Source organism: Haliotis cracherodii, unplaced genomic scaffold (genome assembly GCF_022045235.1).
Source record: "Haliotis cracherodii isolate W230 unplaced genomic scaffold, xgHalCrac1.p SCAF_3, whole genome shotgun sequence".
In the NCBI taxonomy this organism is placed as follows: Eukaryota; Metazoa; Mollusca; class Gastropoda; order Lepetellida; family Haliotidae; genus Haliotis; species Haliotis cracherodii.
In genome coordinates, this window is record NW_027266286.1 from 75957879 (window position 1) to 75983584 (window position 25706).

The window sequence follows — 25706 nt, forward strand, 5'->3', positions numbered from 1 at the left end:
TATTGTTTTTCCTAAAGTGTAGATTTCATCTTCCTTTGGTCTCAGGGACTTGCTTACCGGTTCATGTGGGTCGTCGGGGTTGTAGAACGCTCCCCGCAGATATATCAGCTGACGTCACACCAACTCTAGCCTGAAAAAAGGTGTCTATGACATGACGTCATCGGAAAAGAGGAGTACAGATGGATTTAATATGCACTACGACAAACAAGGTGTATCTGGCAACACACAATCGCTATAGATCAAAGCTTACCGTGTCAAGCGAGGTGTATCTAGCCACATATATTTAGTACACATCAAGGCTTGCTGTGTCAAGCGAGGTAAATACCTGCAACACACAGTAGCTATATAGATCAAGGCTTGCTCTGTCAAGCGAGGTGTATCTAGCCTCATATATCTAGTACACATCACGCATGATGCCGGTGATGAAAAATCATATACATGCATGATGCCGGTGATGACATACACGAGATATGAATGAAGCTGGTGGTGACAAACCAGAGACATGCATGATGCTGGTGATGAAAAAACAGATACATGCATGATGCCAGTGATGACAAACACGAGACATGCATGATGCTGGTGATGAAAAACAAGAGACATGCATGATGCTGGTGATGAAAAACAAGAGACATGCATGATACTGGTGATGAAAAATCAGATTCATGCATGATACCGGTGATGAAAAATCAGATTCATGCATGATGCCAGTGATGACAAACACGAGACATGCATGATGCTGGTGATGAAAAACAAGAGACATGCATGATGCTGGTGATGAAAAACAAGAGACATGCATGATACCGGTGATGAAAAATCAGATTCATGCATGATGTGAGCCGTTTCTGTCGCAATGTTCTGTTTTCAGTGTGGTATACAGATGCTGGTCCTACTGCCAGCATATGTCCATGCTGACGTCACTGGCAACACGCACGGTGTGTGCGAGGTATGTACATCTTGTATTATGTTCTGGGTGTTCTTGGCTCTTACTGAACAAAAAGCACCTCCAGGCGAGCCTGGCGCAATCACGTAGTACTAGGCATTGTTCAGTGGAACAGACACTTCGTGTTTGTTTGATTGTTGTTTACCGCCGCACTCTGACATATTCGCTATGTAAATAATCCAGTCTTGACCAGACAATCCAGTGATTAACATCATGTGCATCAATCCAATCTTGTTGATTTTCATTAACCAACGTGTGTTAAAGTTGGAGGAAAATAGTGGAAGAGGAATTTTTATAACTAGTGATATTCAAGATATATTCGCATTGATATATGCAGATGATGTGTCAGCTGTTTCAGACTCAACAAATCAACTTCAACTGAAAATTAATGTACTAGAAGAATTTTGTAATTCAACAGGAATGAAAATAAATCTCAATAAGACTAAAAATATGGTGTTTAGGAATGGTGGCCCACTGAGAAAATGGGAGAAATGGTATTTTTAAGGTGAACAAATAGAAACAGTGAGTTGTTATAAATATCTGGGAACTCTCTTCACAACGAAACTTTCACGGACTGAAACACAGATATGTCTAGCCGCTCAAGCCACTAAAGCTTTATTCTCACTTCAACAATTTCAACAAAAGTTTGGATATATTCCTGTTGGAGAAGTTTTTTAAATTTTGGACTCAATGATAACTCCGATTTTATGCTATGGATCTGAAGTATGGGGAATTAACTACTGTAACACTATTGAGCAAGTGCATCACAGATTTTGCAAAAGATATTTGAAACTTAATAAATATAGTAATAACAACATGGCTCTAGGAGAATGTGGGAGAGTGCCGCTTCAATATCATTATATGTCCAGAGCAGTGAGTTACTGGTGCAGACCGATCCATATGGAGCCTCAAAGATTACCATATCAGTCCTATTGTATGCTCAAGTCACTTGATGACTCTGGTAAAACCACATGGGCATCACACATCAGGAATATCCTGTTTCAATATGGATTTGGTTTTATTTGGATAAATCAGGAATGCGGTGATAGCAAATTATTGATGATGAAATTTAAACAGAGGATGTATGACTGTCTTTCTCAAAACTGGCATCTCTCCATAGAGCTCTCATCTAAATGCAAATATTACTCACAGTACAAATCTCTCCTTAATGTAGAAAAATACTTATTATCATGTGAAATCTCTGCTTATTATAAAAGATTAATATGAATGTTCAGGTGTAACAACTTTTAACTTGCAGTTGAAACTGGAAGACATTCTAAAATCCCATTTGAAGAACGTATGTGCGTGTATTGCCTCTCCAAAGGTTTAACTCTAATTGAGGATGAGTATCATGTATTGTCAATATGTGACAGATACCGAGCTGCAAGAAGAGAATGCTTTGCTGAAAGTGAAATCAACTTTACCACATTTCAACAGTTTTTAAACCTTATGTCAACGAACTCCACAAGAACTTTAAGACACATTGGACTATTCCTATCTAAAGTTATGAATATACGTAACTCATCACTGTTCTAACGTATTCTAAAACTATCTGTCTTAACATAACGCCATACTATATAAGCATGTATGATCTACATTATGTCAACATGTATTATGGGCTGGAGGCCTGATTACTGAATAAATCTGTCTGTCTGTCTGTCTGTCTGTCTGTCAATCCACTCATTTTGGGATACGATGGCATGCATCAATCAAATCAGCGAGGCTGACCACACGATCTCGTCAGTATAGTCACCTTTTGCGGCAAGCATGGGTTGCTGAAGACCTATTCTACCCCGGAACTTCAGGGGTCCAGATACTTCATGTGTGATACTACCTGTTTACCTCTTCGGTGATTAACCAATATGTTGATTACACGGATGGAAACGCCGGAAGTCATCTCCCTGGTTCTCTGCTTCTTCAACCGCCCCAGTGGTCTACTGGTAGAGCATCCACCAGGCAAGCGGAAGGTCCGGGATTAGATCCCCGGCTGTGTCAAACCAAAAGACGTTAAAGGATGGTACTTGTTGTTACCCTGCCTGAGGCTCGGCATTTAGGGGCTAAACCAAGGACTGGTCAGCTCGGAGTCAGTATACTGTGTCTGAGTGTTAAACTGCGGTTTGGTATCTCAATGGGCTAGCACTATAAAATCGGACTAGCACAAGCAGTCACACACTCACTCACACGCACGCACGCACGCGGGCGCGCGTGAAAGAACGTTGCTAAATAAGTGCAATAATCTTGGACGCGACGTTAAACCCCATTTCATCTCACATCATCTATGTTTCTTCATCTCAGGGTAAGCTGTGTCCATGGGGCAAGGTATGCCGAGTCAGAACCATGTGTCCATTTGTACCACCTTGCTTCGAGATTGGGGAGTGTGTGCGGCAAAGTAAGTATTTACAAACTCAATAATCAAAGTAATTCTGAGTAATTTGAACCTACGTTTATGTTTCTTACACCACGCCACTGAGTTCAATCTCCTTTGAAATGAGAATAAAACATTTTAGTATGATTTAAGTTAGAAACTCAAAATCATTCATGGCAAGGCTCCAAGCACTTTAACCTTGTATAAGCAAGACAACATGAGAATGAATGTTGTTCTTTCCTTGTCAAAATATTCATGATACAAACAACTCAGGAACTGATATATGTTTTCCAGATAAGCCCGGAGCATGTCCCCGACGTATGCTGGCTGCAGGTGCGTGCCTGACCACGTGTGACACGGACGCTGACTGTCGACTGGATCTCAAGTGTTGTGGCCGTTGTCCTAGGACGTGCACAGCTCCAACAGCGGCAGTTGACATACCGGGCACCTGTTCCCGTATCCCCCAGTGTCCGGACACGCTGCCATTCTGTCCACTAGAGCCTCTCTGCCTCTCGGACAGTGACTGTCCTGGGTTCAAGAAGTGTTGTGCATTACGGCTGTGCATTGACGGTCACAATAACAACTTTTGTACACACGGCTTGACGCGGGCCAGAAACATTGGTCGCCGTGTTATTCTGTATTCTCTTGTTACAAACACTACAGAGTCTGAAACTCACCGTGAGTGTCTTTGCTGCGACATGTGTGAGAGTAAAAACGTTGCAACCGAAACAGTTTTAAACAGGAAATCTCACACACCGAGGTGACTGAGCAGATGCCGGCAATCACTGTGGACGATATTGCAAGAACATGAGAAAGGGTGATATGTTCTTATACTTTAGTTGTCTGCGTATGACACTGCGATTGTCATTACATGTGCATATCGATGGAACTGTGTTAGGATTGTGACAAACAGGTTGTTTGAGAAGTGTGCTATCACACACACTTTCAGAAAACTGTATTCAAGGGGTATAGGTTTCACCAATTAAATTAATCACAGAAATATGATTATAAAAATATGTTTTTTATGTACAGATTAAAATAAAAAATGCAACAAAGGGGTTTGAGTGATCCTGGCACATTCAAGCTGGTTAGGCTCATCATCAGCTCAGGGCCCTTGCCTCCTCTACACGCAGCCCAGACAGCGAATGGGACTTCTTTCAGGAAGCACTGCCTCGTCAAACCCACCCAAAACGTTTCGGAGAATGTGAAGACTCCCCAAAACTGCAGCCTTCTGCATTACCCAGATTGTCAGAAGGGCTGTATTCCTGGCAGCAAACCCGGGTACTCTCCCGATGTCAGTCAACAGATTGGGAGGTACCAAACCTAAGGCACTGAGAACAATGGGGAGTCGGACAACTTGGTACTTGGTATGCAAGCGTGTCATTTCGAAAGCCAGGCTCGCATATTTGCCATGTTTTTCCAGAATCTTGTTAATCACATTTTTTGTCAAACGGGATAGAAAATTCAATGATATAAATGATTTCATTGGATTTATCAAAAAGGACAACATGAGGTTTGTTGGCCTGGATACGTCTGAGGCTGTAAATAGGCCTATTCCAAAGAATTTTGTATTTATTATTTTTCATGAGGCCCTTGACATATTCAAGTCGTTTAAGATACCGTGTTTGAGCCCAAACTGGGCATCCACTGACAATGTGTTGGACAGTCTCATTAAATTCATTACATAATCTACATTTCACATTTACATTTTGATGCAAAATCACACATTGACGATTATTATCATTATTATTATTATTATTATTATGGTTTTTTTTGTAGTGTTGCGGTTAGTACACACTTCAAAAAACGAAACGCATAGTTAAAAAATGAGGATATCTATTAAGCGGATGTAGAAGTATCTACACAGAATATGCGTGAACACAATCAAATGAAATTAGACACAGTGATCGACAAAAGCATTGTCGTCATCGTCAGCATTAATTCAGTTCAGTCATTGCACATGTGTAGCCACATGGGGGCGTCATGGTCAGTACCTGGTCACACCACCTCTTGCAGCCGTCACTGCTCGACACCTCCTTGGCACAGATTGCACAAGTCGTCGGATTTTTTTGTGGGGAATTCTTCGCCATTCCTCCTGTAAGGCGTTGGTGAGTTGTACCTGTAAGTGGGGACGCTGATGACGTTGACGGACGCGTCGATCAAGTTCGTCCCACAAATGTTCAATCGGGTTGAGATCAGGCGATTTGGACGGCCATGGAAGGACATTGATGTTCTCATTAACAAAGAAATTAACTGTTGCACATGCTGTGTGGGGCCGAGCGTTGTCATGTTGGAACAGCTCCCTCTGGCGGACTAAAGTTGGGAGGAGGTGAGGACGCAGAATTTGGTCTATGTATCGGTTTGCTGTAAGATTTCCCTGGACAACCACTAACTGTGATCTACCCGTGTAGAATATAGCTGCCCACACCATGCCACTCCCTCCACCAAATCGGTCCACCTGTCGAACGCAGTTAGGCGCAAAACGTTCATGTCGACGTCGGTATACACGTTGTCTTCCATCGCGTCGTTGAAGAAGAAAACATGACTCATCGCTGAAACAAACGCGTCGCCAGTTCCTGAGATCCCATCCCTGTACCAGAGTACACCACCGGACACGTTGGTGACGGTGTAGACGTCGAAAGACAGGTCCAACTTTTGGTCGTAACGCTCGAATTCCCACTTCCCTCAGACGATTTCTGATGGTTTGGTCGGAAATTCTTCGCATACCAGGCACTTATCCTGCAGTGTTCGTTGCTGTAGCAAATCGATTCCGAAGGTGATGCAACCGGATGTACCGATCCTGAGCAGGGGTCATTCTTGGTCTTCCACTTCTGGTATCATCTTGTGTCGAATTAGTGCGGGTATATCGATCCAATAGTCGAGATATGGTGCTTTGGTGAACGTTTAAGCGTCTTGCAATGGCAGACTGGGATTCCCCTGCTTCCAAACGTCCAATGGCGATATTTCGGTCAGCTGCAGTTAATCTTGGCATTTTTTGATCTCCGTTCACGTCAGAAAATTCGTGATGAACTGATGAATTTTGTACGGTCTTTTATAGTCAGTGTCTCTACTCATGTTTCCAACCCTTTGCACGTGCATTGTGCTGAAAACCTTTTTCTGAAAGCAATTTCCGTGAATCCTTTGCACTTTTGCTGATAAACGTTTACAAAAAACATTTTGAGATGTGTTTGCGCGCAATGCACAACAAACATGATATGATTGCTGGGGGAAAAAAATCGAATTGGAATTCTCAAAACACCTATGCGTTACTTTTTTGAAGAGTGTATGTTTGTTGAAATGTTTAAAAATATCAGATCGGTCATGAACTGGGCACGTGGTGTTGTTTCCAGTTATTCTGTTCGTGACGCAATTAAACTAAGAACGTGATCACGTTTTACCATTGTGTGTCCCTTGTCGCTGATCTCCCTTGTCACGTGTCATAATGATTAACGAGACCATGTCCCTCGCATTTACCCGCTCACGTCTAACACCAATCACCAAACTCGCGTCTTACACTAAGTCTCTGCTCCCGTCTGACTCGACTTCCATACAGAACCTGCACAACAGTCATGTTGCCTGTCACACTGGTAAGTGTTACACTATGCTCATTACATTCAGTAGTCGCTATTTCATCAATATGCCTTTATCGTTTTCCTTGTAAATCTCACTTGTGCAGAAATAGAAATGTTTGTATTTAAGATATTTGATTTGGGTTTGTTGTTGCACTTAGCAATATTCCAGCGATATGGCGGCGGTGTGTAAATAATGGAGCCTCGACCAGACAATCCAGTGATTGACATTATGAGCATTGATCTACGCAATTGGGATACGATGACAGTCAGCGAGTCTGAACACCCAATCCTGTCAGTCATCTCTTACGACAAGCATGGGTGGCTGAGGACCAACTCTCACCGGGATGTTTACTGGAGTTATATATTTGAGCATATATCGTACACCTACCACACACATATCGTACACCTACCACACACATATCGTGCACCTAGCACACACATATCGTGCACCTGCCACACACATATGGTACACCTAGCACACACATATGGTACACCTACAACACACATATAGTACACCTAGCACACACATATGGTACACCCAGCACACACATATGGTACACCTACCACACACATATAGTACACTGACCACACACATATCGTACAACTACCACACACATATCCTACACCTACCACAGACATATAGTACACTTACCACACACATATCGTACGACTAGCACACACATATCGTACACCTACCACACACATCATACACCTACCACGGACATATCGTACACCTACCACACACATATCGTACACCTACCACACACATATCGTACACCTACCACACACATATCGTACACCTACCACACACATATTGCATACCTGCCACACACATATCGTTCACCTGCCACACACATATCGTACACCTATCACAGACATATCGTACACCTACCCCCCACATATCGTACACCTACCACACACATATCGTACACCTACAACGGACATATCGCACACCTGCCACACACATAACGCACACCTACCACACACATCACACACCTACAACACACATATCGCACACCTACAACACATATCGTACATCTACCACAGACATATCGTTCACCTACCACACACATATCATACAACTATCATGGACATAAAGTACAGCTACCACAAACATATCGTACACCTACCACGGACATTTCGTACACCTACCACACACATATGGTACACCTACCACACACATATGGTACACCTACAACACACATATAGTACACCTAGCACACACATATGGTACACCTACCACACACATATAGTACACTGACCACACACATATCGTACGACTAGCACACACATATCGTACACCCACCACACACATATAGTACACTGACCACACACATATCGTACACCTACCACACACATATAGTACACCTAGCACACACACATGGTACAACTACCACACACATATCCTACACCTACCACACACATATAGTACACTTACCACACACATATCGTACGACTAGCACACACATATCGTACACCCACCACACACATCATACACCTACCACGGACATATCGTACACCTACCACACACATATCGTACACATACCACACACATATCGTACACCTACCACACACATATCGTACACCTACCACACACATATCGCATACCTGCCACACACATATCGTTCACCTGCCACACACATATCGTACACCTATCACAGACATATCGTACACCTACCACACACATATCGTACACCTACAACGGACATATCGCACACCTGCCACACACATAACGCACACCTACCACACACATCACACACCTACAACACACATATCGCACACCTACAACACATATCGTACATCTACCACAGACATATCGTTCACCTACCACACACATATCATACAACTATCATGGACATAAAGTACAGCTACCACAAACATATCGTACACCTACCACGGACATTTCGTACACCTACCACACACATATCGTACACCTACCACACACATATCGTACAACTACCACACACATATCTTACACCTACCACGGACATATCGCACACCTACCACACACATATCGTACACCTACCACACACATATCGTACAACTACCACACACATATCGTACACCTACAACACACATATCATACACCTACCACGGACATATCGTACTCCTACCACGGACATATCGTACACCTACCACACACATATCATACACCTACCACGGACATATCGTACACCTACCACACATATATCGTGCACCTACCACGGACATATCGTACACCTATGACACACATATCGTACACCTACCACACACATATCATACACCTACCTCACACATATCGTACACCTACCACACACATATCATACACCTACTACGGACATATCGTACACCTACCACACACATATCGTACACCTACCACACACACATCGTACAGCAGCACACACATATCGTACACCTATCACTAACATATCGTACACCTATCACAACATATCGCACACCTGCCACACACATATACGTCTTCTTGAAGATCATCCTGGGATGTAAAGTACTCTCATTCCCCTGCCAAGCACGTTTACAAGTTTCGACTACACAGATGTCTTCAATTCATTTCTAGGTGATCATCTGTTGTGTGGCCAGCGGCTTTGCCTATGACCAGAGACCCGACCCATGCGCAGTACGTATACTACCTCACAATCTACTACTGTACCATACTACTTATATTTGTCCATACAGGATTGTGCAAAGTATGCGCTAAATGCACATGCATACCTTGTAGACGTTTTCGTATTTTCTGCTATGATCTGTGATGAATTTGACCAGAGACATGTTTGTGTCGTCAGGCAAAAGCAACCGTCTGTTGAAAACAATAATCCTGTTTCGTATTAATAAATAAGGTGCGATCTACTTTTGGGGATAACTGTAGTGAAGTATCCGTGTCAGAAACTAGCATCGTGTATTTTTGAAGCTACCACTTCTTGACACAGTCGACTGATGAGTGTGTGGACAATGAGCACGTTGTGGTCTTAAAATAGCAAACAGCTGAGACGAATAACTGTTTTTGTTCATTGTCCTATGATAAAGTATACTCACCGCCAAAAGAAACGCGAAAGAGATTTGGTTCTAATATATACCACTTCATGACAAAACTAACAAATATCACCACAATGTCTTTATTCTTACACGCTAATCCTGCACGAGACAAATGGAGCATCTCGAGTCAGGGAGCTGTGACGTCACATGTGATGAGTTCATGAGCGTCGATTCACACAACATACCAGTATATTCGTTTGTGCATCGAACCAATCTTATATCTCTTGAATATGAGTAATTCTTCATATATTAAGCAACATGTATTGGTATTCGCGTTTCTTCTGTCGGTGAGTAAATTAAACGGGGCAAGTTATGGCGTTTGAGAATGATAGAGTGAAGAGGATCCCACACAATCCGCCGTGGACTCGTATTGCAGATCAAGTGGTGTCCCCCCAACATGGCGTGCAGGGTTCGGTTCTCGCACTGCCTCCTCGGGCCGTGTCCCTCCCCGCGTCCTGAATGCGTCCCCAGAGGTGAGCACGTCCCAAGGAATGTTTTACATCGTTACATGTAATACGCGTTATCAATAAGATTCTACGTATGGAATACTGTTCCTGATTATTAGTATTAGTTCAGTTCAGATTTGTCATTTTGAATCATTGTAAAATCAAACTAGTAATGTTGTTTAGTTTGTTTGTTGTTTAACGCCGCACTAAGCAATATTCCAACTATATGACGGCGTCCTGTAAATAGACCACGTCAGCGAGCCTGACCACCCGATCCCGTTAGTCGCCTCTTACGACAAGCATAGTCGCCTTTTACGGCGCACATGGGTTGCTGAAGACATATTCTACCACGGATCTTCACGGGTCCTAGTAATGTTGTAATTCCTGTCAAAATAAAATTATGATAATGATAGTAATACGTCTGACACGTGCCGAGTTCTGATCAGTGTGCGTGGCCTGATGAACAGATTGGTACATATATTCGCACCAGCAAGTACCATGTGAACATGTCCAGAAAGTGTACTTCAAGCTGACAACAGTTTCATAAGATCTCATCTACTTGTGCCCAAATGTCAAAGGTTAGGTCAAAGGTTAATGTTAGTCACGATATGGCTGAAATATTGCCGATGTGACTTTAAATTTTAACTCACTCACTCAAAGGTTAATGTATCTCTCCAATCGTTGCTTCTGTTTCAGTGAAGTCTGGCGGCTGTCCCGCCGAGTCCCCGATTGCAGGACTGTGTGTAGTCAGATGTGACAACGACGCTGATTGCCCCGGGGACAGGAAGTGTTGTGGGAACTGTCCCAGAGTTTGTAAAGTACCCGTATCCACTGTAAAGAATGGGGCGTGTCCTAAAATCTCCCAGTGTCCAGACTCCTTGCCGTCTTGTCCCCTGAAGCCTCACTGCGGCACCGACCGCGACTGCCCTGCCGCCCTGAAGTGCTGTGGTGCTTGTCCCAGGATGTGTATCGACCCTGTTAACTACTGACTGGGGATGCACAGGTTGACTCGCTGCACTTTAGAACTTCAACACCTGGACACATTATGTTACTGGCAACCTATTAAGGCTGGTGAGGTGCTGTTCAAGTGCCTTCAGAGACTCTTCTCACACTTGCACAAAGCTGATGACGAGATACAGGCCGACTTCCGACGAACGTATCCCGATCCCGCAGCCAGCTGCAGTTGCATTTGCTCGTCTTCCTTTCGGGAAACACTAAAAACTACGAGTTAGGTCCACTGTTTGTAAAATGTATGTATTTTTGTTTTGTTTTATTTTGTTTTATTCACCACATGCATTTGACAAAGTGGTGTTTGGTGACCGTTATCATCTCTTCACCGTCAGGCGAGTGAGTGTATGGATTCTAGGGTACACGAAGTGGTTGACAAAATATGTGAAGGCAGTTAAAAAAAAAACTTTCCTTATTTTACTTCTGTATGCTAGTAACACTCATGTACAATGACATTGCTATTGTGATATTCGGGGGCACTTGTAACAGTAAGTTCGAAAGGAACTATTTTCGGAATTGCATCCTCAGATGCACCCTCAGAAACAAAATATACATTTATATAAATGAAGCGCTGTATCATGTTTGGGAGGCTCTTAAAAGATATAAATGAATCACTGAAACTCAGCGATGACTCCAGGTCGTAAGGGGAAGCATGCATGTCCTGCCCTCCCGGTAGTACCTGCCACTCGCACAGTCTGCCTACAAATGTAAGTGTTCGTCCCTAACCTGACGCCGCACAGCAGTCCTCCTGCCATGCTACGACGGCCTGCAATCAAACCAGACAATCAAGTGATGGACCAGAAGATCCAGTCAGAGATAGCGCATAAACTGATTTTGTTCAAACTAAATTTGTTAATTTTAAAGAACGTCTAAAGCGTAAAAGTGCAGATATTCTGCTGCATATAAGTAAAGAGTTGATACCATTAGTTTGTCATTTAAATGGGGCGGTGGAGTAGCCTAGTGGTTAAAGTGTTCGCTCGTCACGCCAAAGACCCGGGTTCGATTCCCCACATTGGTACAATGTGTGAAGCCCACTTCTGGTGTCCCCCGCCGTGATGTTGCTGGAATATTGCTAAAAGCGGCGTAAACCAATATTCACTCACTGTCATCACATTATACGTACATACGAGTATTATGGGACTTTACGTGAGAGCAGCAAAGGGCACTTTAGTAAAATACCAAACATACTTCAGGGACAACCCAATACGTTGGACGCTGACGTTTCCGACCTCGGCTTCGCCCTCAGCATGACGTACCGAGTTCCGTCATCTACAGATCATCCTTCTTGAGTGAGGTGGTACACAAATGTCACCTTGCAGATGACCTTGAGGATAACCTGGACTTCTGACGTGAGATATCGGTGTGTCAAACACATTTCCAAGGGCTCAAAAGTAGTTTACATTACTTTAGATATCCACTCACCTCATAGCTCACAAATCAACATGGCATATACTACTCTTTATAAGGAGATAAAAGGGAGCTTATGGGTGTTAGGATACCATTGTGCTATGACGTCATATATACGTTTGACGTCAACTTACTTCAGTGAAGGTCGCCATGTGTGGTGTCATGTATCTCTGTAATAAATATGAATTGAAGCTTGTAGAGTTTATTTCTGAGTTCCAAAGATGCTGTAGTTTAAATATAATGAAAAGTCAAATGTGATTTTTCACCCTTAAAGTCCCTCATCTCATGGTTGGTCTCATGTGATGCGGCGGTGGCGGTTGAGGGACACTGTCTCCACTTATTCTGCCCGCTATACACCTGAAATACACCATCACCATTCCAGTAGTTAACAAACACACACAACACTTCTTTCTGACACATGACAACATTTATTTGTGTGTTTGGTAACAATGGTTTCATACTGGACAGCAGACAGCGAAGCGGTCAAGAGGGTCGGTATGGCAGGCGCTGTTCGGTGGACATGCCTGGGCAGATGGACCCCGACCACAAAAAAATGCCAACCCCTTGTCGTCTACCACCGGTGTTCCTGTTGGGCACTGGGCTGAAGATGGATTCAAACTCAGTTTCATTTCAACATTTGTCATTAAACCTTGTACATTTATATTATCATATGTATATACGAATAAGGACAGTCGTTGCTTCTCTATCTAACTACACAGTATAACGTAACAAATGTTATATTTGGGATAACACTTTCTTTGTAAAGTACAGATTCTCGTACTTTTTTGGGTTGAGTCCCGACCGGGATTCGAACCCACACTGCCAGAGTGAGGTACCTAATCGCCAGCACACAAAGTCATCGATCTAACCCACTCAGCCACCGAGGCTTCCACAAAAAGGAAAGTCTAGATCATGTACTTTGTGTACCCCTCTGACAAGTGTAAATTGGCATGGCTCCCATGGCCGAAAGCTACGAACACAAAATGCCATTTAGAAAGTGGTCAAACGTAACAAATGTTATAATTGGGATAAGACCCGGGCCCACTTGCACAAAGCGATCTTAGGGCTAAGACAATCGTAAGCCTATGTTAAAGTATGGGAGTTACGATCATCTTAGCGCTAAGATCGCTTTGTGCAAGTGGGCCCAGGACGGCACTCAACCTAAAAAAGTACGAGAATCTGTACATTAAAAAGAAAATGTTATCCCAGGTATAACATTTGTTACATTTGACCACTTTCTAAATGGCTTTGTGTGTTCATAACTTGAAAGTAGCACAAATATGGCGACAGACACATTTCACACAAAACTAATGTGTAATGAAGTGATAACGCGACACTTCTTCAAGTGTTTAAATCGACGTCTGTCTATGCTGTAGGTCTCTACCTGACAGACATACTTACAGCCCTGAAGATTGTGAGGGCAGTTCTCTTCATCCGAGTTGTCTCCGCAGTCGTCTTTACCGTTACACAGCTGATGCTGCCCCACACATTTCAAGATGCTTCTACATATCTTCCCACTGCCACAGGGGTTACCTACAGTCACATACATGATGCAATTAAAAACAACAATAAATAAACTACAAAGTCATGCTATCACCAAACACCTAAACCCTATAACCCTAAAAATACAAACCCTAAAAAAATAAATAAATAAATAACGCACGACTACACAACCACCCCCCACCTTTTGCACGGCATTCTTCAAAAGGTTGCCCTTCCTTTTCGGACACACCCTCCTCGGCAAAACCGCTTATAATTAGCGGCCTGGCGGGCCCGTGTGCCGGAAAGCGCACGTAAAATCCCCAACTCTCTCAGTACATTTTGCAATAAGACATCCCTCTAATGATAGGGGGCGTTGAGTCGCCTAGTGGTTAAAGCATTGCCTTGTCACACCGGACACCCGGGTTCTATTCCTGGTGTGCCCAGCCGTGATACTGCAGGAATACTGCTAATAACGGCGAAATACCATACGCACGCACGCACGCACTCACGCACGCACGCCAATGATATGGGAAAGGCAGGTGGAACTGACCAAGATCAACACAACCTTCATGTTCATCAGAATTGTCACCACAGTCGTCGTTGCCATCACATTTCAACGCTGTGGCGATGCATCTGTTGTTGTTGCAGGACCACTGCGAGGAGGAACAGGCACCTGTGAACGCCGAGATCGCCATTAAACACCAATGGGGCCCAGCTAACTGCATGTGCGCAGAAATATATTTTAATGACAGTGAATGGCAATTCTATCGGTAGTATATTTAGCCACCATGATTAGACTGAATTGTATGAGGAAACATAATATGTTTCAGGGCGGAATTAGATAAAAAGTGTAAAAAGTTGATGACCATGACTGTCATCCCCCTAAAAGATTTCCCCCTGCAAGCACTTGTATAGGGTTGCTGCATGAATACAGGAGTGTTCAGTAAACCTGTCACTGTGTTGATGCAACACGTTGATATGGCACGTTTTCCTCGACGTTCCATAGTGGACAATTGCATATAGCTTAGTGAGGAAATATGGTGCAAGTTGTGGAGAATTGGGTTCCAAAAGACGCGTCTTAATTTGCTGGAAGAAAAACGTCTAGTTTACGAAATCTGTAGAGTAACCGCCATGATATACATCAGCTTAATATTGTCAATAGCGTGGCAAAATACAACTCACACATATACTCCGCATTCCATGAACATTTCCTGACATTATTGTCGTATCACTGTCACACAGCATCACTATGTTACATTAATGTTGTATCCCTATCACACAGCATCACTAAGTTACATTAAAGTCGTATCACTGTCACAGCATCACTATGTTACAATAATGTCTTATCACTGTCATAAAGCATCACCATGTTACATTAATGTCGTATCACTGTCACACAGCATCACTATGTTTCATTAAAGTCGTATCAATGTCACACAGCATCACTATGTTACATTAATGTCGTATCACTGTCACACAGCAGCACTATGTTACAATAATGTCGTATCAGTGTCACACAGCATCACTATGTTACAGTAATGTCGTATCACTGCCACACAGCATCACTATGTTACAATAATGTCGTATTACTGTCACACAGCATCACTATGTTACAATGATGTCGTATCACTGCCACACAGCATCACTATGTTACAGTAATGTCGTATCACTGCCACACAGCATCACTATCTTACATTAATGTCGTATCACTGTCACACAGCATCACTATGTTACAGTAATGTCGTATCACTGCCACACAGCATCACTATGTTACAGTAATGTCGTATCACTGTCACACAGCATCACTATCTTACATTAATGTCGTATCACTGTCACACAGCATCACTATGTTACAGTAATGTCGTATCACTGCCACACAGCATCACTATGTTACAGTAATGTCGTATCACTGTCACACCGCATCACTATGTTACAATAATGTCGTATCACTGTCACACAGCATCACTATGTTACAATAATGTCGTATTACTGTCACACAGCATCACTATGTTACATTAATGTCGTATTACTGTCACACAGCATCACTATGTTACATTAATGTCGTATTACTGTCACAGAGCATCACTATGTTACAATAATGTCGTATTACTGCCACACAGCATCACTATGTTACAGTAATGTCGTATTACTGTCACACAGCATCACTATGTTACATTAATGTCGTATTACTGCCACACAGCATCACTATGTTACAGTAATGTCGTATCACTGTCACGCCGCATCACTATGTTACAATAATGTCGTATTACTGCCACACAGCATCACTATGTTACAGTAATGTCGTATCACTGTCACACAGCATCACTATGTTACATTAATGTCGTATTACTGCCACACAGCATCACTATGTTACAGTAATGCCGTATCACTGTCACACAGCATCACTATGTTACAGTAATGTCGTATTACTGCCACACAGCATCACTATGTTACAGTAATGTCGTATTACTGCCACACAGCATCACTATGTTACAGTTATGTCGTATCACTGTCACACAGTATCACTATGTTACAGTAATGTCGTATTACTGCCACACAGCATCACTATGTTACAGTAATGTCGTATCACTGTCACACAGCATCACTATGTTACATTAATGTCGTATCACTGTCACACAGCATCACTATGTTACATTAATGTCGTATCACTGTCACACAGCATCACTATGTTATAATAATGTCGCATCACTGTCACACAGCATCACTTTGTTACAATAATGTCGTATCACGGTCACACAACATCACTATGTTACAATGATGTCGTATTACTGCCACACAGCATCACTATGTTACAGTAATGTCGTATCACTGTCACAGCATCACTATGTTACATTAATGTCGTATTACTGCCACACAGCATCACTATGTTACAGTAATGTCGTATCACTATCACAGCATCACTTTGTTACATTAATGTCGTATTACTGCCACACAGCATCACTATGTTACATTAATGTCGTATTACTGCCACACAACATCACTATGTTACATTAATGTCGTATCACTGTCACACAGCATCACTATGTTACAATAATGTCGTATTACTGTCACACAGCATCACTATGTTACAGTAATGTCGTATCACTGCCACACAGCATCACTATGTTACAATAATGTCGTATTACTGTCACACAGCATCACTATGTTACAATAATGTCGTATTACTGTCACACAGCATCACTATGTTACAGTAATGTCGTATCACTGCCACACAGCATCACTATCTTACATTAATGTCGTATCACTGTCACACAGCATCACTATGTTACATTAATGTCGTATCACTGCCACACAGCATCACTATGTTACAGTAATGTCGTATCACTGTCACACAGCATCACTATCTTACATTAATGTCGTATCACTGTCACACAGCATCACTATGTTACAGTAATGTCGTATCACTGCCACACAGCATCACTATGTTACAGTAATGTCGTATCACTGTCACACAGCATCACTATGTTACAATAATGTCGTATCACTGTAACACAGCATCACTATGTTACAATAATGTCGTATTACTGTCACACAGCATCACTATGTTACAGTAATGTCGTATTACTGTCACACAGCATCACTATGTTACAGTAATGTCGTATTACTGCCACACAGCATCACTATGTTACAATAATGTCGTATTACTGCCACACAGCATCACTATGTTACAGTAATGTCGTATTACTGTCACACAGCATCACTATGTTACATTAATGTCGTATTACTGCCACACAGCATCACTATGTTACAGTAATGTCGTATCACTGTCACACCGCATCACTATGTTACAATAATGTCGTATTACTGCCACACAGCATCACTATGTTACAGTAATGTCGTATCACTGTCACACAGCATCACTATGTTACATTAATGTCGTATTACTGCCACACAGCATCACTATGTTACAGTAATGTCGTATCACTGTCACACAGCATCACTATGTTACAGTAATGTCGTATTACTGCCACACAGCATCACTATGTTACAGTAATGTCGTATTACTGCCACACAGCATCACTATGTTACAGTAATGTCGTATCACTGCCACACAGCATCACTATGTTACAGTAATGTCGTATTACTGTCACAGCATCACTATGTTACAGTAATGTCGTATCACTGTCACACCGCATCACTATGTTACAGTAATGTTGTATCCCTACCACACAGCATCACTATGTTACAGTAATTTAATGTGCAACAAAGTGCAGCTACTACAGAGGTAAGGGTCATGATGACCTTGAACTTCAGTATCATTCCCGGGCATGGAATGCCGGATATTGAGCAACCACACTGACACACCTCTTTCTGAGAGTCCACAACTCACCTTTGACATACGTTGTTACACACGTCACGAGAATCACAAGGGCATAGACCTGAAATAGACACGAATGTGAATCAAATGTAGATCACTGTCACACAAGTGAGCTTGTGAAGGTAGAGCCGAGGTCCCGGTGCCATACTCACCACGAGAACCACACGAGCCGACATCTTGTGATTCTATGTCGAGCTCTCAGGCAAATGTAATCTCCGTGAGATCAGGTAGCGGCATGCACAGGTGGTGATGTCCTGTCCGACAAGAAAAGTTGCATTGCAGGTGTCTCAAAGAATGATAAACCGTCAGAGAATGAGCACAGGGATTTCAAAAGACTTTTTTTCTTAAAAAGATAAAGACACGTTTTTGACGTTGCTGCAGGTATCGTGGAGACGGTTTACCCTAAATGTCAGGCGGAGTTAGACCCAGCTATGTGCCCCACAGTTTTAGGGAAATGGCTTTGTCTGAAATGTCGAGCCTGCTTGAACGCTGATCCCACGAGGATGTGTGTGTGTGTGTGTGTGTGTGTGTGGAAGAGAGAGAGAGAGAGAGAGAGAGAGAGAGAGAGAGAGAGAGAGAGAGAGAGAGCGGGTGAATGTGTGTGGGGGAGTGTGTGTGGGTGGATATGTGTGGGTGGGGGGTGGGGTGGGGGGGGGGGGGGGGGAGTTGTGATATGGAGGAGTTATGTCAGAGTAGGAATAGAGGTGTTATGTTTGAGTAGAGAGATGTTATTTCAGAGTAGGAAGATAGAGGTGATATGTCGGAGTGAGAATACAGAGGTGTTATGTTGGAGTAGAAGATTAGAGGTGTTATGTCGGAGTAGGAATATAGAGGTGTTATGTCGGAGTAGGGATACAGAGGTGTTATGTCGGAGTAGGGATATAGAGGTGTTATGTAGGAGTAGGGATATGGAGGTGTTATGTTGGAGTAGAAGATTAGAGGTGTTATGTCGGAGTAGGAATACAGAGGTGTTATGTCGGAGTAGGGATACAGAGGTGTTATGTCGGAGTAGGAATATAGAGGTGTTATGTCGGAGTAGGGATATGGAGGTGTTATGTTGGAGTAGAAGATTAGAGGTGTTATGTCGGAGTGGGAATACAGAGGTGTTATGTCGGAGTAGGGATACAGAGGTGTTATGTCGGAGTAGGAATATAGAGGTGTTATGTCGGAGTAGGGATATAGAGGTGTTATGTCGGAGTAGGAATATAGAGGTGTTATGTCGGAGTAGGGATATGGAGGTGTTATATTGGAGTAGAAGATTAGAGGTGTTATGTCGGAGTAGAAGATTAGAGGTGTTATGTCGGAGTAGGGATATAGAGGTGTTATGTCGGAGTAGGAATATAGAGGTGTTATGTCGGAGTAGGGATATAGAGGTGTTATGTCGGAGTAGGGATACAGAGGTGTTATGTCGGAGTAGGGATACAGAGGTGTTATGTCGGAGTAGGGATATGGAGGTGTTATGTCGGAGTAGAAGATTAGAGGTGTTATGTCGGAGTAGGGATACAGAGGTGTTATGTCGGAGTAGGAATATAGAGGTGTTATGTCGGAGTAGGGATATAGAGGTGTTATGTCGGAGTAGGAATATAGAGGTGTTATGTCGGAGTAGGGATATGGAGGTGTTATATTGGAGTAGAAGATTAGAGGTGTTATGTCGGAGTAGAAGATTAGAGGTGTTATGTCGGAGTAGGGATACAGAGGTGTTATGTCGGAGTAGGAATATAGAGGTGTTATGTCGGAGTAGGGATATGGAGGTGTTATGTTGGAGTAGAAGATTAGAGGTGTTATGTCGGAGTAGGAATACAGAGGTGTTATGTCGGAGTAGGAATACAGAGGTGTTATGTCGGAGTAGGGATACAGAGGTGTTATGTCGGAGTAGGAATATAGAGGTGTTATGTCGGAGTAGGGATACAGAGGTGTTATGTCGGAGTAGGAATATAGAGGTGTTATGTCGGAGTAGGAATACAGAGGTGTTATGTCGGAGTAGGGATACAGAGGTGTTATGTCGGAGTAGGGATACAGAGGTGTTATGTCGGAGTAGGAATACAGAGGTGTTATGTCGGAGTAGGAATACAGAGGTGTTATGTCGGAGTAGAAGATTAGAGGTGTTATGTTGGAGTAGAAGATTAGAGGTGTTATGTCGGAGTAGGAATACAGAGGTGTTATGTCGGAGTAGGGATACAGAGGTGTTATGTCGGAGTAGGGATACAGAGGTGTTATGTCGGAGTAGGAATATAGAGGTGTTATGTCGGAGTAGGGATATAGAGGTGTTATGTCGGAGTAGGGATACAGAGGTGTTATGTCGGAGTACGAATATAGAGGTGTTATGTCGGAGTAGGAATACAGAGGTGTTATGTCGGAGTAGAAGATTAGAGGTGTTATGTCGGAGTAGAAGATTAGAGGTGTTATGTCGGAGTAGGAATACAGAGGTGTTATGTCGGAGTAGGGATACAGAGGTGTTATGTCGGAGTAGGGATACAGAGGTGTTATGTAGGAGTAGGGATACAGAGGTGTTATGTCGGAGTAGAAGATTAGAGGTGTTATGTCGGAGTAGGAATACAGAGGTGTTATGTCGGAGTAGGGATACAGAGGTGTTATGTAGGAGTAGGGATACAGAGGTGTTATGTCGGAGTAGAAGATTAGAGGTGTTATGTCGGAGTAGGGATACAGAGGTGTTATGTCGGAGTAGGGATATAGAGGTGTTATGTCGGAGTACGAATATAGAGGTGTTATGTCGGAGTAGGGATACAGAGGTGTTACGTCGGAGTACGAATATAGAGGTGTTATGTCGGAGTAGGAATATAGAGGTGTTATGTCGGAGTAGAAGATTAGAGGTGTTATGTCGGAGTAGGGATACAGAGGTGTTATGTCGGAGTAGGGATACAGAGGTGTTATGTCGGAGTAGGGATATAGAGGTGTTATGTCGGAGTAGGGATACAGAGGTGTTATGTCGGAGTAGGGATACAGAGGTGTTATGTCGGAGTAGGGATACAGAGGTGTTATGTCGGAGTAGGAATACAGAGGTGTTATGTCGGAGTAGGAATACAGAGGTGTTATGTCGGAGTAGAAGATTAGAGGTGTTATGTTGGAGTAGAAGATTAGAGGTGTTATGTCGGAGTAGGAATACAGAGGTGTTATGTCGGAGTAGGGATACAGAGGTGTTATGTCGGAGTAGGGATACAGAGGTGTTATGTCGGAGTAGGAATATAGAGGTGTTATGTCGGAGTAGGGATATAGAGGTGTTATGTCGGAGTAGGAATACAGAGGTGTTATGTCGGAGTACGAATATAGAGGTGTTATGTCGGAGTAGGAATACAGAGGTGTTATGTCGGAGTAGAAGATTAGAGGTGTTATGTCGGAGTAGAAGATTAGAGGTGTTATGTCGGAGTAGGAATACAGAGGTGTTATGTCGGAGTAGGGATACAGAGGTGTTATGTCGGAGTAGGGATACAGAGGTGTTATGTAGGAGTAGGGATACAGAGGTGTTATGTCGGAGTAGAAGATTAGAGGTGTTATGTCGGAGTAGGAATACAGAGGTGTTATGTCGGAGTAGGGATACAGAGGTGTTATGTAGGAGTAGGGATACAGAGGTGTTATGTCGGAGTAGAAGATTAGAGGTGTTATGTCGGAGTAGGGATACAGAGGTGTTATGTCGGAGTAGGGATATAGAGGTGTTATGTCGGAGTACGAATATAGAGGTGTTATGTCGGAGTAGGGATACAGAGGTGTTACGTCGGAGTACGAATATAGAGGTGTTATGTCGGAGTAGGAATATAGAGGTGTTATGTCGGAGTAGAAGATTAGAGGTGTTATGTCGGAGTAGGGATACAGAGGTGTTATGTCGGAGTAGGGATACAGAGGTGTTATGTCGGAGTAGGGATATAGAGGTGTTATGTCGGAGTAGGGATACAGAGGTGTTATGTCGGAGTAGGGATACAGAGGTGTTATGTCGGAGTACGAATATAGAGGTGTTATGTCGGAGTAGAAGATTAGAGGTGTTATGTCGGAGTAGAAGATTAGAGGTGTTATGTCGGAGTAGGGATACAGAGGTGTTATGTCGGAGTAGGAATACAGAGGTGTTATGTCGGAGTAGGGATATAGAGGTGTTATGTCGGAGTAGGGATACAGAGGTGTTATGTCGGAGTAGGGATACAGAGGTGTTATGTCGGAGTAGGGATATAGAGGTGTTATGTCGGAGTAGGGATACAGAGGTGTTATGTAGGAGTAGGGATACAGAGGTGTTATGTCGGAGTAGGGATATAGAGGTGTTATGTCGGAGTAGGGATACAGAGGTGTTATGTCGGAGTAGGAATATAGAGGTGTTATGTCGGAGTAGGGATATAGAGGTGTTATGTCGGAGTAGGGATACAGAGGTGTTATGTCGGAGTACGAATATAGAGGTGTTATGTCGGAGTAGGAATACAGAGGTGTTATTTCAGAGTAGGGATATAGAGGTGTTATGTCGGAGTGAGAATACAGAGGTTTTATGTTGGAGTAGAAGATTAGAGGTGTTATGTCGGAGTAGGAATACAGAGGTGTTATGTCGGACTGGGAATATAGAGCTGTTATGTCGGACTGGGAATATAGAGCTGTTATGTCGGAGTACGAATATAGAGGTGTTTTGTCAGACTAAGAACATAGAGGTGTTCAGTCGGAGTAGGGATACAGAGGTGTTATGTCGGAGTAGAAATACAGAGGTGTTATGTCAGAGTAGGAATGCAGTGGTGATATGTCGGATCAGGAATGCAGGGGTGTTATGTCTGACTAGGACTATAGAGGTGTTATGTCAGAGTAGGAATATAGAGGTGTTATGTCGGAGTGAGAATACAGCAGTGTTATGTTGGAGAAGAGGAATAGAGGTGGTACTTTGGAGTAGGAATACAGAGGTGCTATGTCAGGGTAGGAATACAGAGGTGTTATGTCGGAGTAGGGATACAGAGGTGTTATGTCGGAGTAGGGATACAGAGGTGTTATGTTGGAGTAGGAATACAGATGTGTTATGTCAGAGTAGGAATATAGAGGTGCTATGTCGGAGTGAGAATACAGACGTGTTATGTCAGAGTAGGAATATAGAGGTGTTATGTCGGAGTAGGAATACAGATGTGTTATGTCAGAGTAGGAATATAGAGGTGTTATGTCGGAACAGAAATACTGAGGTGTTATGTCAGAGTAGGAATATAGAGGTGTTATGTTGGAGTAGGAATACAGAGGTGTTATGTCAGAGTAGGAATATAGAGGTGTTATGTCGGAACAGAAATACAGAGGTGTTATGTCAGAGTAGGAATATAGATGTGTTATGTCGGAGTAGGAAAACAGATGTGTTATGTCAGAGTAGGAATATAGAGGTGTTATGTCGGAGTAAGAATACAGAGGTGTTATGTCAGAGTAGGAATATAGAGGTGTTATGTCAGAGTAGGAATATAGAGGTGTTATGTCGGAACAGAAATACAGAGGTATTATGTCAGAGTAGGAATACAGAGGTGTTATGTCGGAGTAGGAATACAGAGGTATTATGTCGGAGTAGGAATACAGAGGTGTTATGTCGGAACAGAAATACAGAGGTGTTATGTCAGAGTAGGAATATAGAGGTGTTATGTCGGAGTAGGAATACAGAGGTGTTATGTCGGAGTAGGAATACAGAGGTGTTTTTTGTTTGTTTGTTTTAAACATATTTTATTGACATTTGTAGTCAACGGGATTGGGCAAAAGTTATCCAACTTAGGTGGCCCTTTCCCTACTCAATATGTACAGACATTGATTATGCAGTCATATATATACACATATACATACACACATACATATACATAGGTATACAGAAATACATACATATACACATGATCATATATACACATAATCATACATACTCATACATACATACACATACTCATATACATATGCACATATTACATTTATAGTAACAGAAAGAAATATATTTACACAAGAACATATACATAATGTTTGCAAGAATAACATAGACATACATAAGAATTGCCTATATAAACACAATTTACTTGTATATACACATTAATCCAAAATACCTGCAAGACTACATATATAATTACACTATCATACATACACTTATATACATGTACATATATGCACACATACACACACTACATACATACATACACATATACCCTTATATACGCATGCATACATATATTTACATACACATGCACATATTTACACACATACCCCAGGATATACATACCCGTAAACATTATGCTTACAGAAGGAGGCAGAGATACCCATGTATTCGTATACATGCATGCAGTTTATACACTAATGGCGTAATTAATAAGTGGTCGCAGAGCGATATTCTATATTTATGATAAAGGGTTACTCGAATCTATTAGTCGACAGTATATATTTTTGAACGCTGTTGAAGATGAGGTTATTGTGGTTTTCAGCTAGGGATACATCACCGCAGAGAATATTTTGTATTGTGCATGTAGTTCCAGCTTTTATAATGTTAGCGAACATGATATTTCTGGGAATAGTGTAATTGGGACATTCACGAAAAAGGTGTGTGTTGTTTTCACGTGGGTTTCCACAAGAGCAGGACAAAGTATCAGATAAATTTACTTTAAAGAGGTCTGCATTTAGGGAACTGCAAGAATGCCTTAGGCGTGTATGTAAAATGTTAGCTCTTCGGGTGCCGGTTGAGAAGTGTGGAGGTGGGGCTGCAATGGTTGTTTTAATCATATGTTTAAAATTTGATAATGATGTTGCACTTCTGTATTCAGGGGGTAACTCATTCCATAATTTGATTGAAGAAGGTATAAATGATTGTTGGTATGTAACTGTTCTCGTATGCGACAGATTCATATTGTTCTGATTTCGTAACTCATATCTACTAATAGTTGATACTTTGGGTGGTAACGTGTCATGGACATAGGTTATTAACAATGCTGTACATTGTACAAAGTGTTTTTTTTTCTTTTTTAAGATAGTGATTCCCAACCTGTCTCAAAATATAAACTCGATCTTGAGGAGAATTTAGGGAGACCTGTTACTATGCGAGCGGCTTCGAGTTGAATCATTTTAGGTTTTTCGGAATTTTCTTGACTGCAGTTATCCCATACCTCTGAAGCATATTCTAATATAGGCCTTATGAAAA

General features: G+C 42.4%; 3 protein-coding genes across 3 annotated transcripts; 2 read left to right on the top strand and 1 right to left on the bottom strand.

The window, feature by feature from the left end:
• Positions 1-413: 413 nt before the first annotated feature.
• LOC139475712 (WAP four-disulfide core domain protein 3-like) lies at positions 414-4069 on the top strand. Its single transcript, XM_071258899.1, has 4 exons — positions 414-419; positions 866-943; positions 3236-3329; positions 3600-4069. The coding sequence occupies exons 1-4, from the start codon at positions 414-416 to the stop codon at positions 4067-4069; spliced, it is 648 nt and encodes a 215-aa protein (XP_071115000.1).
• Positions 4070-6874: 2805 nt separating this feature from the next.
• On the top strand, positions 6875-11342 carry LOC139474545 (perlwapin-like). Its single transcript, XM_071257602.1, has 4 exons — positions 6875-6892; positions 9432-9491; positions 10284-10380; positions 11050-11342. Exons 1-4 carry the CDS (start codon positions 6875-6877, stop codon positions 11340-11342), a joined length of 468 nt encoding a protein of 155 aa, XP_071113703.1.
• A 1840-nt stretch (positions 11343-13182) lies between these two features.
• Positions 13183-18808, bottom strand: LOC139475020 (low-density lipoprotein receptor-related protein 4-like). Its single transcript, XM_071258236.1, has 5 exons — positions 18742-18808; positions 18602-18650; positions 14801-14923; positions 14170-14301; positions 13183-13369 (listed from the first exon to the last, which is right to left on the bottom strand). Exons 1-5 carry the CDS (start codon positions 18763-18765, stop codon positions 13224-13226), a joined length of 474 nt encoding a protein of 157 aa, XP_071114337.1. The 5' UTR covers positions 18766-18808; the 3' UTR covers positions 13183-13223.
• Between the last annotated feature and the right edge of the window lie 6898 nt (positions 18809-25706).

Coding starts and splice junctions, on each gene's coding strand:
- LOC139475712 (XM_071258899.1), top strand. Junction 944..3,235: donor ACACGCACGGTGTGTGCGAG/GTATGTACATCT, acceptor TCTTCATCTCAG/GGTAAGCTGTGTCCATGGGG. Junction 3,330..3,599: donor TGGGGAGTGTGTGCGGCAAA/GTAAGTATTTAC, acceptor TATGTTTTCCAG/ATAAGCCCGGAGCATGTCCC.
- LOC139474545 (XM_071257602.1), top strand. Junction 9,492..10,283: donor AGAGACCCGACCCATGCGCA/GTACGTATACTA, acceptor CTCGTATTGCAG/ATCAAGTGGTGTCCCCCCAA. Junction 10,381..11,049: donor TCCTGAATGCGTCCCCAGAG/GTGAGCACGTCC, acceptor CTTCTGTTTCAG/TGAAGTCTGGCGGCTGTCCC.
- LOC139475020 (XM_071258236.1), bottom strand. CDS start 18,765: ATGTCGGCTCGTGTGGTTCTCGTG. Junction 14,924..18,601: donor TGTAACAACGTATGTCAAAG/GTGAGTTGTGGA, acceptor CGGCGTTCACAG/GTGCCTGTTCCTCCTCGCAG. Junction 13,370..14,169: donor CCCTCACAATCTTCAGGGCT/GTAAGTATGTCT, acceptor ATCCATCTTCAG/CCCAGTGCCCAACAGGAACA.